The sequence below is a fragment of the Lytechinus variegatus genome, chromosome 3 (genome assembly GCF_018143015.1).
Source record: "Lytechinus variegatus isolate NC3 chromosome 3, Lvar_3.0, whole genome shotgun sequence".
Classification (NCBI taxonomy): domain Eukaryota; kingdom Metazoa; phylum Echinodermata; class Echinoidea; order Temnopleuroida; family Toxopneustidae; genus Lytechinus; species Lytechinus variegatus.
In genome coordinates, this window is record NC_054742.1 from 26,768,170 (window position 1) to 26,782,986 (window position 14,817).

Genomic DNA, 14,817 nt, shown 5'->3' on the forward strand with positions numbered 1-14,817 from the left:
AACGCTTTAACACACACCATCTTTGAAAATTAATTGGCTTCCCTTTTTACCTGTGCTGATGACACGGGCAAGGTTACATCATCTATATGTAGTTTTGATGTTTAGAATTATTTTCGGAATACATCACATGATACAGCAATTTTGTATGCAATATCGTAATCACTTTCCTGTATAATTCAATGTCTTTACTTCTATGTACATGCCAGCGACATCTTAAGTTGAGATTCTTACAACAAAACAGTGCATCCCATAAAAAACAAAACTGAGATTTAACGATGATTTAGCATAACTTAATCATAAATAAAATAGACAAATGACCTACCAATGTAAAGCTTAGAATCTCCTCTTTCATCTGAAATTAGTTAGATTATTCCTCAGTCACACTTGACTGTGCAAAGACAATTTGAAGAAAGGATACCTAAAACTCATTTGGTGGGGGGGGGTCTGAATTTAAAAAAGAAAATCACATGCCTAAAAAGTTCAACATCTGCTCTTTTATTTGATACCTTAATCACAGAAAATTGTCAAGAAGTACAAAAGTTATGTTCCCTCAAAACAATGCTTGTATTTCCATAATTTCATTGAATAAACGTTTTTTCACCGGTTTCCCAAAAAGCTATTGCAGGGTTAACAAAAGCCTGAATGCATGGCTGATCGTCAACAAAACGGAGTGTCGAGTGAGTCTGAATACTAGCCTGTAAAACCTCTTCATTTAATGAAATTATTAAAATTTAAGCCTTATTTCAAATAACCAGAGCTTTCTTATTTCTTGATTATTTCTGTAATTGAGGTATCAAATCAAAGAGCAGATATTGAACTGTTTAAAAATGTGGTTTTCTTTTTGAAACCCAGATACAGCCCGCTAAGTGGCGTTTTGGTATCCCCTCGTCAAATCGTTTTGGCTCACTCATGCGTGAATGAGAAATAACCTAAGTAATTTCAGATGAAAGAAGAGATTCTAACCTTTAAAATGGTAGGCCATTTGTCTATTGTATTTGTGATTAAGTTATTGTTAATCTCGGTTTCTTTTTTATAGGGACGCACTGTATTATCTATTCTAACTTGCCATTCTTTGTGATAAGATATGTGTTATGTATTTCATTGGCTAATTTTTTGCAGAAACAGATAGGTTGTAGAAAGCATAGAAAAAAAGTAGAGGGACTTGTGAAAAAGAGAATACTTGTTTCCTTTGTTAATGAATTTTTAGTTGATCACTTTCTACAGAAAATATCTTTATATGCAGACAGAGAGCATGAGTCAGGGTATTTTAGATAACATCTATGAAAACAGATACATTTTTGTTAAAATTGTTGCTGAAAATGCAACCGCAGTGTAATGGGAGAACTGAAGAAGTAATTCACCAAATGAAATACTGCAGTTTGGACAAAGGAAGTAGAGATTTACCAGTTCTCTGTCAGGTCATTTGAACCCTTTGTCCAAGCTGATTGCTATGTCAGATAACTTATTCTAAGGCTAATTGCATATAGAATGACCTCATCATTTAACTCTGTGCATAAGCAAAGGATGGGCCTTATTTTTCTTAAGGATTCCACTTGCTGCACTAAAATACCATTGCAAAATGCTTGACTTGAAGCCAGAAGCTGATCTAAAAAAGGAAAGTTAGCTCAGCGGGAGAGGCTTGTGCCTGATTGGTTCGCTTGTAATTCTGAACATTAGGGTATGTCTCTGTTGTGATCAGTCAAAAGTAAGAGGGGAGGAAGAAGAAGCTACACTACTCTGTTCTTCCTATGGCTTTGTGGCAGGAAAGAGTGGGACATTCGGCTGCTTACTCATACGATAGTGAGTGAGGCCTACACAAGGGGCAAAAAAATAAAGATTTCATTGTGTGTGATACCTATTGTAGCATCATAGTTTGCTATACTAATAACACATTTAAAGTGACCAATATTGATTTGACTTGTGGTAACTTAATAAGAAGAGACATGATACATGTAGGTTATGATAATTTATATACTAAATGGATAAAGTAATTCAGTGTAAACAAAAAGTAGATATTACTCACAGATTATCTTAGTAGTGAAAGCGAGTTTTGATTTTCGATTATCAGGCTTTGACCTTTACGTCAGCTAATTATCAGATTATCATTGAGAATGACAAACAAGGCCATTCTTCTTTAGACTACCTCACAATACTATAGATATAGTAATTGGAAAACAAAGATAGGAGGTCAAGCTGATAAAAATAAACATAAAGTGCAGCAAATACTCATAAGCCAAAAGATTTTTTTTTTCATAAATTCAGTTACTTAAAGGTATTGTTTAACTTTGTGAGCAGCCGATTTAAAAAATTCTCAAACCAAGATGAGACATGTGTTCAAGTGCATGTATTAGAACTAATAAACCCTGAAAACAACCATTATTGAGAATGAAAAGCTAAAACTACAAGGCAAACCCCGAGTTTGTAAATAGGTGTCTTATAGACGCCTAAATACTACACATAAGTGTATGGGATGAAATTAAGATGGTGTTTCCAGTCACTTTATATTTCAATTTTTGAAGCACTAAATATTTTCGAACACAATTTTTTCTGGGCTTCATTTTTGTAACATATCACAGACACAGGTGACAAGTGTGATCTTCTAGCTCAGATTTTTTCAAAGTCAAACCAATGTTAACCAATCACTTTAAAGTATGAATATGCTGGAAATTATGCTTTGGTTCTTAGATCTAGTTAAGTTATAATACAATTTTTAATTGATTTGTATGTGTTTCAAAATGGGGAAGTAGTATCCCTTTTTTCCATATTCACATCATACCAAGGTTGACCAACTGGAAATCTTTGTGAATACAGGCTCTCAGTTTAAAAACAAAATTAGTCACCAGTTATCATCTGCTAAGAGCTGGGAATGTCACTGTTACCTTATTATAAATATAACAGATGTATTATTTGACACTTGTTTTGTACAGTTATATCTGTATATCGGCTAAGATATCCTCTTTACATCAGTCTCTTCTATTATATCCAATTAGAAGAAACTCTAGTTTTAGAAGTGCTTTTGGCTAAGAAATGAGGTTGTTATATGCATTATAAAATGTTATCCATAGTTTGATAGACAAAATTGTGCAACTAAATGAGAGAAAAGATCAAATGAAAGTTGTATTTTTGCCTACCATTGACTCATTGTAGACATTTTTCTTCTGTATGTTGCTACCCAGCAAATTTTTTATTATTTTATTTTTATTGAATTCAGTTTTTAATATATTTTTTATTCAGGTATAGATGTCTGACAAATGTGAGATAGCATACATATGGAATGCCTCACTGATAATTGGCATGGACTGAAGGCACTCGGTGTATCAAGATAACTATCTCCAAATACAATATGCACATTTACATGATCCCTAATGCATTCTGTTTCACACATATGTCCCATTCCAATGCATAGAGAGGTAGATTGTGCGTATCTTTGACGTCAGTCCTCCGTATGGTGGACATAGCGTAGGTGTACTCCTCCATCTTATCACCCTTTACTCTTCATAATCCTGTCACTCAAAAAAATCCCATGTAGGAACGGAGTATTTTCCTGTCATGAATTTCAATTATTTCCTTCATCTTCCCTGGTTTAACTTGGTTCTTTCTCAGAAAGTTATATTTTAATCCAGAATATATTGCAATTCTTTTTATAGATCTGTTTCCGCTCTGTGTTGATATAAACATCCAGCATAATACATGAGCATATATACATTTATATGTATGGGTATAATCTCCAGATGCCTTATAAGTTGTATTGTTATTTGAGACCATACTCCATACAGTATGTCCATTGAACATTTTTTTTATTTTAAATCTGTAGTATCATTCAGTAAATTTGCAGAACTTTCTATCTATTATAGTGGGAATTTCAAAATTAGAATAAAATCTGGTCTTCATTATTCTTGTCCTTGTAACTATAATCCTTCAAAGACAAAGGAATTTGAAAATACCACACGTGTCTCTTAGCATTCACCACAGTCTTGTGAAATACAGGTACATGTGTTGAATGTGGTTGCATTTTGTCATAATTGGCATCATTTCAATCTGTGGTAAGGAAGGGGAAGAAAATTGTCCGGGAACCCATGAGAGTCGCTATTTGTCAGTATCCTTAATTCTGAGAAGGTATCAAACCTGCACAGATTCAACATGTTCAATGGTAACCATTGCCCAGAAATGGAGGAAGAAACATGAAGTCTGATGAGGAAGGAAGGAAGAAGTTGGTAGTATTGTCATTGATGTGAGGAAATGATGGCTCATATTTGGGTATGGTTATATAGAGTCACCTTGTCATAAAGATTAAAGGGATCCCCCTCTTGTGATTTTGACAGTATCAAAATTACTCATAAAGTTCAAGAATGGCACTGTCAAAGCATCTAGCTATATAAAGCTGATGTGTGTTGAGGTTTGATAGAAAAATCAGTCCTAGTTATTTTAATAACTGACGTATTTGTTTCAAGGTTTCGTTATTTGGGCATTCATAAATTTATATGATTACTTCTATCAGTTGTGTATTATTCCTGTCCATATCATGTATGATCACTTTGAATTGCCAGGTTATCGCTGTACAAGTAATTTTATGGGAATCTCAGAATTCAGTATATAAGCAACAGATTAATACAGTGGAAGAATATTAGGACAATCTGCTTTTTAAATTTTAAAATTTGAAAATTTGAAATCTAAATATGTGGATAGACATTCTAATTCTGTGTGTGTTTTTGTAAACATTAACCTTTGGTGATTGAAGAATATTAATGAAAGGTCATGGGGTGGGTTAGAAGGGAGGTGAATTTTTGTGACGCAGGAAAGGTGGAGGAACAGTATACCCCTTCATGCAGACTTGTCTGGGGTCTATTCCAAGTTTACTTGCAGGATGTAAGGGCTATATTAGGATGTTCCTGTCGCTACTTCATTCCCTTCTTCATTCCCTCTGAACAGACTGCAGTCTTCCAACAGGAAAACTTAATTGATGTTGCCAATTTGACCCCCTTTGTCAAAGGATATGACTCAAGCTGGGTGCCTTATTTTGGGAGTTGGCGGCAAGCTGGCCCTGTTCCGTGTATAGGCTTTGATTTTAGTTTATCGATTGATAATGACTGCGGGAAATAAAAAAGTAGGTAACAGAAGACAAGGGGTGGTTTGGAGATTCATTTTATTTTTAATTGTAAAGTGCCCTATATTCTAAATTAATTATTACAGTGAAACAGGAAAATAGATAAAGAGAGACTAAAGGGAAAAACAGGTGGAGATTAAAAAAAATTTCTACATATGAAATATAGAATATTAAGATGTAAAACGTAGATTTATTTCATACGCAAATGATCGTATAAAAGAAAGATGCATATTTGATGATGAAGAAGCTGCCAATTAAAAAAAATAGTGTGTGTGGGTGAATACATGGAGATTTGTGGAATTTGTTATCTTCATTAGATGATAAATTAGTGATGTCTGAGTATGTTTACATAAAATATTAATTTATTAGAAGTACGTAGGTAAAGAAGTTTTCTGCATTTTGTTCATTACTATTTATTTATTTTATATTGCAGGCTACCTGCTCAGTTTTAAATGCTACTGTCACAAACATAATCAAGGAAGGGTGATGAGAAGCAGAAAGAAACAAATCTGATTACTATTATTTCATTTTTCTTATATTTTGTAAATTTTTCTCCTTTCTGTATTACTTAATATATTTTCAATTTAAATTTTGTTTATATTAAGCATTGTTGATTCTTAAAAATAGCATTTTTTATTCATCACAAATTTTCCTCATATGTACAGTAGTGTTTGGATGTTACATGGACGTCCAAACAGGGTTGGAGTAACATTAGGTATCTAATTTGGAGCAGTGCTGCTCTTTAGGCATGACTCGCTACTTAATGTATAAATAATTCATATTTCTCCAGGTAATGTCATATTCAATCATGGCTGTGAAGAAAGTTCAGGAACACGCCTTCAAGTGTGAACATGGTTGCTATGTAATTAGATATTGAGATAATACCGCAATCCATTATTCTTCGTTTCAAGCTCTTTTCATTATTATAAGATTATTGATCTGTTACAAAATTTGATGCAGCATGAATGGAGCATGGTTTATCACATTTTCCCCCTCGTCATCTCCAGCAATATGCTTGCATACTGGGAACAAATCGTCTTATCAAGTTACTAATAACATCTCCGCTTTCCGTATTTTTCATTGTCATTATTCCTAAAGATGTACGGTGTACTCTGATTTCAGACATTTTGGTACTCAGCTTGACAGGTAGTAAATAAAAGCTTTGTATGTTGAGAATGACTCATCTTTACATTGCATAGTAAACTGGCCTCCAATTTCATGGAGTTTTCTGCCACTGTTTGTTCAGCAGTGCCACATTTCTGGGGAAGTGAGGAGCATCATTTCTCCATCAAACAGCAATTTCCTTGTTAAAGGAATCCCGAGAATCCAACTCGGGCTTTGGTGAACTAGTACAGACCAATATGCTTTGGAAGCACTATCTGTACGTCTTCCCATTTATTTTTCCTTGATAGTTAGAAAAATATTGGAGAAAACATTCAGATCAATATTGGTAATTCAGTTCATGATCAAGCTGAAACGTGATTTTATACTTCAGAGATAAGAGTAAGATAAAGATAAATGAAACATGAAGTTCAAAGACAATGATACATTGTTAGGTATGTAGAATTAAAAAAAACGTTTTGCACTAATTCATTACAATGAACATAGTCTCTTTTGGACTGCAACATTTTTTGATAGACTTACATTTTCTGAGCTCATATTTTCCGTCATGGTATCCTTGATAAGGATTCAGTTGTAATGGGATAATTTAAATTCCTTCCCATCATGCTGCAGCCTCTATCCATTTTCAGATAGGAAATGGCGTCTATTTTAAGGGCAAGATTTGCCGCTGATAGAAAGGGTCACTGGCTTGTGATTCCCACAAATAGCACAGCAGTAAAAAAACAAGTTTGGAAACAAAGACCTAAGGATAACGTGAATGTAGTTTCTCATTCATGAGTCACTATCATGCGCATTTATGGATGGCATTTTTGTTTTACTTAGGAGTGGGTACAAAATATTACAGACATGCGTAAATATTGGTTCCTCACCCCTTCCCAAAAGGTTTAAATATATAAAACAGATTTAAATGAAACTTACATATACATATGTATGAATAGTTTGAGGAAATAATTGATAATTGCATATACATAGATGAATAGATGAATAATCATGTAGATCAATGAATAAACAATTAAGGAAAGAAATTAAGATATGAATGCATAAATAAAGTAAGTAAATAATCTAAATACACAAGAATTATTGATATTAGATTGGTGAATAAACGTGATGAGAATACATAAATGACAAAAACAGCTAAAAAAGACCTTTTAATCTCTCTATGTTTGCACCTTGTTTGCCCAGTTGAAATCATCAGTCATTTACAAGAATTTTTTTTCAAATGTACTTGTTGTTCTATTTAGTGCAATTTCTGATGCAGCAGGAAATATTTATACAATGTCATTTAGGAAATGAAGAGATGCCATATTGCTTCTTGGAAATCATTTTATTGCTATCTTGGGTCTATTAGCCAAGTACTACAGAATTTTCCTGGCGATTTAACTCTTTACGGATGTATATATGCAGTCCAACAACATCAATGAATTGGCTGCAAAGTTTCCCTCCCTGTGCCCCCCAATAACAATATAACATAGCAGTTTATGAATATTCAGACTATTTGCTATCTAATAAAGTGAAAATGTTTGCAAAGCAGAGTGTGGGATGATGTATTGTGACTCACTTGATCACTACTTTGTGTTTGGCCAGATGAAGTCTCCTAGCATCTGCCATCAAAGGAATACTCTGGGGGCCTCCGCCGTGGGCAAAAGTCTACTCTTGGTGATTTGTTTCCTACAAATGCACTTGTTGAGATCATATTTACAAAGAGATATATCAGATTGGAAATTGCAATATAAACCAATAGCCAGGGGGTCATTGTTCTAATTTTCAATGAGGTGGCACAATTCAGTCTCAAACTTATGTAATTTTTGTTTAGAGCTAGAAAAATGAGCTCATTTTGACTCTTGAATTTTATGAGTCACATAGACAGTTCATTGAAAATCATTTGTTTCAGTTGCTCATTTGTTTTGAATACAAGTATGAAAGCATATTAAAATTCATATGTGTATAAAGAATCAGACAGTTAACAGAAAAAATAGTCAGCAAAAATTGTGTACTTGTGAGAGACAGAGAAGAGAGAAGAGGGTGGGGTGAAAATATACAGGTTTAAACTAATTTGAATGAAAAGGAGACATCCTGGTGGTTTTATTGTTTGTTTTTTTGCTAATAAAAAGCATATTTTTTATCATATGGTAAATACAAGGCAGTAATTTTTTCTTAACAAAAAATCTTTTGAATAAGATAATGAGACAACTCTCCCTTAAGCATGCTCTTTTCTCTTGTGTGGAAACCCTAATCCAGGGGCTAGCCATTTTGCGTAATTGATACAGTAATTGGCTGGGTGTGGTCAATATGAACGATGAATAATAGTTATTTTGAGGGAAAGTTGGCTGTGTGGGGCACTCCAGTTCACCCATTACATGCAAATTTTACAATTAACAAAAGATCTTTCAGCAAGGTATTCAAATTTATGTTTTGTTCTCAAGACTGGTAATGTACATGGAACATTGTAAAGATTATTTCTTATTAATATTTCTTTGCATTTAATCATATTAGCTTGTTCAATTTTTGTTTTGTTTCTGTTTTGCTTGATTATTTTCTTCCTATTTGAATGTTTCATTCAATATTTTCCAGTGTTTGTAGCTGTTGTTGCATGGAACCATCCTAAATGAGCAGAAATTAATCAAAGTTGTCCATCTAATATCTTTATATAAGATATGTAAGAGGTGCATTTACAGCCAAAAAGACAATATTTTCTCTGATTTAAAATCTAACCTTACTGTTTTCAATTTTTCATTTCTCTTTAGTTCTTGAGAGACTATCGGTCTTGCAGCCTCCATCAAGTGCCCCTGCAACGGGAGTCCTACCACAGGATTGGCAGTCCTTTACACATCCCACCGCTGCCACCAAAAACCCATCAACTAGAGGACATCGCAGACAGAGATCTGATGCCACTGCCAATACCACCTCTACCATCTCTACCACTTCCAGTAGAAGCCAGTCTTTGATTAGAAGGGAAGGCTTTTGGGCATGGGCGACTGGCAGGCAACCTGTCAGGGCAAAGATAATGAGCAGCATGGAAAGTTCAGGGACAGCATCCACCCACCAGGGTGGTGCCTCTAGAGGCTTGAGGAATCAAATAAGGTGAATGTTTAATGATCTGTTGGATGTGCTCTTTTTATATGATAGGAGCATATGCAAGGCTCCTGTGTAATAATATATTCATTGTTTATTGACGTAGATACCAAAGGATAATATAGCAGAAGAGAAATTCTTGAGTCATTCTGCTAGCAATTGCAAATGCATTCAATCTTTTCACCATCAGTTACCTGCGTAGAAGAATAGATCCATACTCACTGCCTCAAGAGATGCAGGTGCATTATTCACAAAGTCCTTTGTCACTGGAAAACCAGTCAGTGCTATAAAACCTGACTATTAGGACATATACTTAATTTCATCTCATTTGCATTATTAAAGATAGTATAAATTATACAACATATGAGTTAAAAGAAAATGATTTTTCAGTCTTCAAGTTAATTGAATTGGCATTCCTTACAATATGAGCTTTTCTTGTGTTTTTCAAGTAGTCTTTTGTTTATCTTGTAATGACTATTTTGTGTCACAGGATTTTTTTTTCCTTTTGGCTGAATGATTATTCTCTTGTTTTGGATTGTTCTGTCTTCAGACCTCTTTCTCTCTCTGTGGCCCATGATGACTGGGATACCTTAGAGTCCATGCCTCCTCAGGTTATGAAGGTTTCACCAAGAGAAGAAGGGCATAACTCCACAATTGACATCATCCAGAAGAGAGGTGAGAGATATAGTAGACATTAATATCCAAAAAGATTAAGAAAAAATAGATTTTATGATCAGCTCCCTCACACTCTATTTTTTTTTCTCTCTATGAGCTATCTTGTTTCAATTTTTTTTTCTTCTAAATATTGAGATTATCAATTAAGGTTTTGAATAGCAATAGGATTTTTAAAAATGAATATGTAATGTGACACATACATGTAGGCCAAGTAATATGATTTTTTTGTACGTGTAATTTTGCTTAGTAATCATAATCTCGATCAGCAGCGAGTGGTCATTGGGTGGATACAAGGGCCTCCATGCCTGTTCAGATAGCGATGTCATAGCTGATATTCAATTGAAAGACAAGTCATTCGAGTTCATCACATGATTCATATTCTTAAGAACACATAAGAAACTTCCTTATCTGTGTTTTGGAGGATCTATCACTCACCAAATAGTCCCTCTTTTGGTCTAGTACTAATCCAATGATGACACAACTTAAGCTTGGGTGTAGCATTAATTCATTAACTCCCTTAGTCTTTGAATTGAGTAATATTGGATTATGGATATTCTTTTGATTGAGGAAAATAATTGAAAATATATGAATTTAATCCATCCCTTTTCTCGCTAATCTTGTTAACATCATATGATCTAAGGGCAATAGCCTCATGCATGCAAGACATATTCACTTCCCCTGAAAGCAGTATGGAGGATAGGTTAATGGAGCTCTGTACCATGTGTGAATGAATGTTTAATTAGTGATCAGAAATGCTAATTAAGGAGAGGAATAGATGGTGTTGACACTTAGAACCACCCAGCGTTCATAATGATGCAACCTTTGTTTAGTAGAGCAGAGCAGGTGTAGAATCAAAAGAAGACAGGATTAAGCCCCTTGATCATACAATTGCACCACACCCGTAGACAAACACATGCTGCTAATTAAAACAATAGAGAGTACCGTGAATGTATTATTTCTTAATTGATAGATCTTCACAGCCTAGTAGAGACACATATATTTCTTTTTTAACTTGCATGTAGAAGGATCTTTTGGAACTTTGTGAACTGGACAAAGTCAGATGAATTCAGATAAATTATTTGAGAATTATTTGCAAGACTCCCAAAAGACATTAAAATGTATAAGCAATCAAAAGAGACAGAAAAATCAGTGAACGTGTTTACTTGGAGATAGTGTAAGAATTAAATTTTTAAAAAGAAAAGCATAATTTTTTTTTCTTTCGCGAATCTTAAACCAAGTGTCATGAGAAGATAATTTCACCCAGTTTCCTTGAGAAATAGGGCATGATGTTCCTTATTGCTTCATAGATTCTCCCCTCTTGGCCCTCATCATTAGCTCAGAAAAATAAACGGAAAGGGCTTCATACACATTGCCCAAGACTCTCTCTACTACGGTTTACACATCTAGACTAGATATATCGGTATCTTGTGATGGGAGAGTATACCCATGAGGGGTTTGCCTCATTTAGCACGCTGGTAATTCTCCTCCTTAAATGTCGACACCTGCCATCATGCCAATGAAATGAGGTTGGTAGACTGCTTAGATCTAGAGGGCACGCATGCTGGCGCCAACACAAATTTGATTTCCAGCCCACAAGTATGTTTGTCCACAAGTGCTTTTTATTCTGGCTTAAAGCGATTTTAAATTGCGACATGAAGTTTCTTTCTTGTTAGTGCTGTTATTGCTCCACTCAGTATCATCAATTTAAGTTGATATCAGGAACATTCACCTGCTTTTATTTCTGTTTATTATACAATCAATTTTACAATTAAGTGTAACAAAGTCTATGGTACTCCATGTACCATAAATTACTATCAGGTTTAATATATTCATACATCTTTTTTTTAATGTAATAGCGCCCTGACACTTTATTTTGTGGAAGCTATGCATCCAGTAATGTGAAATAGTTTTAGAGCAAACTTGACATGTTCCAAGATGAAAAAAAATCTCCTGTTTTTGTAGAAATTGTAACAAATATGTTTCATGGATTATCTGGTTTTCCTTATTTTTGTTCTATGGTAGATCACCGATGAGACATTAAATGAGATAGGATAATGAGTGGGAAAATAACATCCACACAACAGTGTAATGTCATTAGATTATTAATATTAACCATGCAGTATGGTTCATTGTAATTTCATTATATTGTTTTGCGACTAATACCTCATTCAAATGGTTAATTCAGTTTGCTTCTGATCCGTTTCCTTACTCTCCCACCCCCCACATAATTCAACCTAAAAAAAATTCTGAAAGATAAGATGAAAGCATAAAGCGTTCATGAAGTACCTAACTGCACTTTTTACTGAAATAGGAATTTCCTTGTTTCTGATTTTTTTTAACATAAAAATATTTCCCTCTGTTTTGAAGGTGTTTTCCCTTTTTCAATTTCCTCAATTGTAAAGCCAAGAAATGTGTTTTTGTCAAATTAAATTCATGTGAAAATTTTCTATTTCAGCGTCATGAACTGTTGAATTAAATTTAGGTGGTCATATAATAATAGATTCTGTGTACGTCAGAATTTTAGCTCTATCAAATGAATGCAAAAAAATATATATATATGATGAAGAGTCATCTGTTAGTCCTCCATCATCATATACATCACCTGTTAAACTTTGAGATGTTAGATTATCCAATTATAACATGGAATATAGGAAATACATTCACCACTCACTTGGTTTCTATGGTAACAATATTATCATTGTCTGGGAGGATGATGTGATTAGGATGTGCTTCAAACAGTTATTACTGTTTCATGAAATAATGCTAGCTGTAATTGTTCTTTTTTTATAACCTGTCTGTGAAATATTGTAGTTTATTGTCCATTAAAAAAAATTGCCTTGTTTACAAGTAATAAATTGTTGAGAAATTTGAAATATACTCAAAATTCCTGTTTAAAAACTCCTTAGATAGAAATGAAACATAAAACTCATCTGAATTGAGATATACAAATTATTTGGTTGGTAAAGCTTAAAACCACACCAAAAAACATTTAATTTTTATTGGACATTGTAAAACTTGGTACTTATAACCAAGTGTAGCTTGATATTTGATTTAATGAATGCATCCTCCTATTACTTCCATTCTTTTTTTTTTGCATTTATTATGCTTGTTGTTCATGTCTAAATTTACTGTTATTTTACAAGAACCAAAATTTAATACGATTACAAGATTAGTGGTCTGTTCATTTATATACTTTTCATGTTTGACTGATAATCAATTGCCATGCCGTGAATCTATAATTCAATTTTTGTCAAGGCCAAGTAATTTATCTCAGCATTTCTCTTCAATATATACAGTGTAACGGAATTGAACATCCTCTAGCGATGTTTTTTTAACTCACACATCTGATGTATCAGTTTTGATGCTAAAAGTTAGCCTTGAAACGGGTTGGAAAAAATATAATTGAATAAGATCTCCATGTGCAATGATAAGTGACGTGTAAGGAATATTGACAAACAAATCTATATTGATCCCGGGTTTAGGGTTCAATAATTGAAGTTGTACATGTATGATTTTATTATTCAAAGGTTGTCCAGATGAAGTTTGATATATATATTTAAGAAAAATACAGGGGTCCTTACATTTTCTATCACTGATAGCTTTATATGTTTATATTTTAGGAATAGAAATCACAGTAAATATTCTATAAAATATTCATATTTATGTTTTGTAGCATGTAAAAATTATGAATATTATATAGTATACCAGTAATGGCAGCTGTTAAGCATATCGTATGAACCCAAGCAGAGCTATTGTGGGTTCGGCACCCCTTTTTTAATCACATCACACCCAAAAGTCTCCCCTCCGGCTAAGCGTTCCTCTAAGTCAATGACGTTGGAAGTGTTGCCCCGTGAAGATGTGTCTTGAAGATTGACGGATCATCAGGGATCAAAATATCTTGATCTAAAATTGAGATCTCATAAGGAGGTGTGTCAATGTTAGGAGGATGTTCAAAGTTCACTTAAACTTACCCCTTACCATGCTATGTCCCTCTATTCTCACTGAACTACGCATGGAACATACCAACTTCATATTCTTAGGGTTAAGAGACATGATTAGGTCACTTGTTTATGTATGTGGAAATGAAAATGTGTCTTTAATCCTCCATACTGAGATTTCTCTTTGATTTTCATGATTTATTTTACGGTATTTGCCCTATGTTTTGGGTGTGGTTTGCTGGGTAAAGCTCATTAGATTGTCCATCATGAATTGAAATATCACTTTCGGCATGCTGATGTATCATAAATTTGTATTTATTTAAAGATATTCAACAATTAACACATATATAAATTCATTTATAAAGCAACATGAGACATAGCCATGAATTTTTTGTATTACATTATAATGAACATGCTTTCATTATAGTTTACCAAATGAAAAATTCATGGGTTGAAATGAAAATAATACAATTTGTCAATACTATTAATTTATTGTCATTTTTCATGTCCATATCGTCTGTCATAACATACAATATTACACAAACTTAATTATTGGTAAAATGCTATATAATGCTTTAAAGTTTTAATTAGCAATATAATTCCTTACAACTATAATTTATTTTGTTACTAGCTTTATATCTTATGCTTTGTTTCTTTCATTTCAGACTTTAAAGTTCTATAGAACTTTTTTTGCCAAATACATGTATAATATTGGATTTTTATCATGTGTCCTTAGATAAATTCAATAGTATTGCATGTGTTCAATGTAATGAAAATTCTAAACATTTGATTTTGAATCAAATCATCATTTCAAATAAAACAAAATTATGTACTTTATGAATTCATGAAAGATTCTTTTAAAAGAAGTCAGTAGTATTCTTCAATGTGTTATCTGCTTCACTCTGA

The 14,817-nt window shown here is 33.4% G+C and overlaps 1 protein-coding gene across 1 annotated transcript in view; it reads left to right on the top strand.

The window, feature by feature from the left end:
* The window catches only part of LOC121410649, a 64,210-nt gene that overhangs the window by 7,863 nt on the left and 41,530 nt on the right, over window positions 1-14,817 (top strand). Inside the window, exons 4-5 of the mRNA XM_041602876.1 lie at window positions 8,971-9,307; window positions 9,849-9,973. Of these exons, the coding sequence (XP_041458810.1) occupies window positions 8,971-9,307; window positions 9,849-9,973 (462 nt within the window). The remainder of the gene's footprint in view (window positions 1-8,970; window positions 9,308-9,848; window positions 9,974-14,817) is intronic.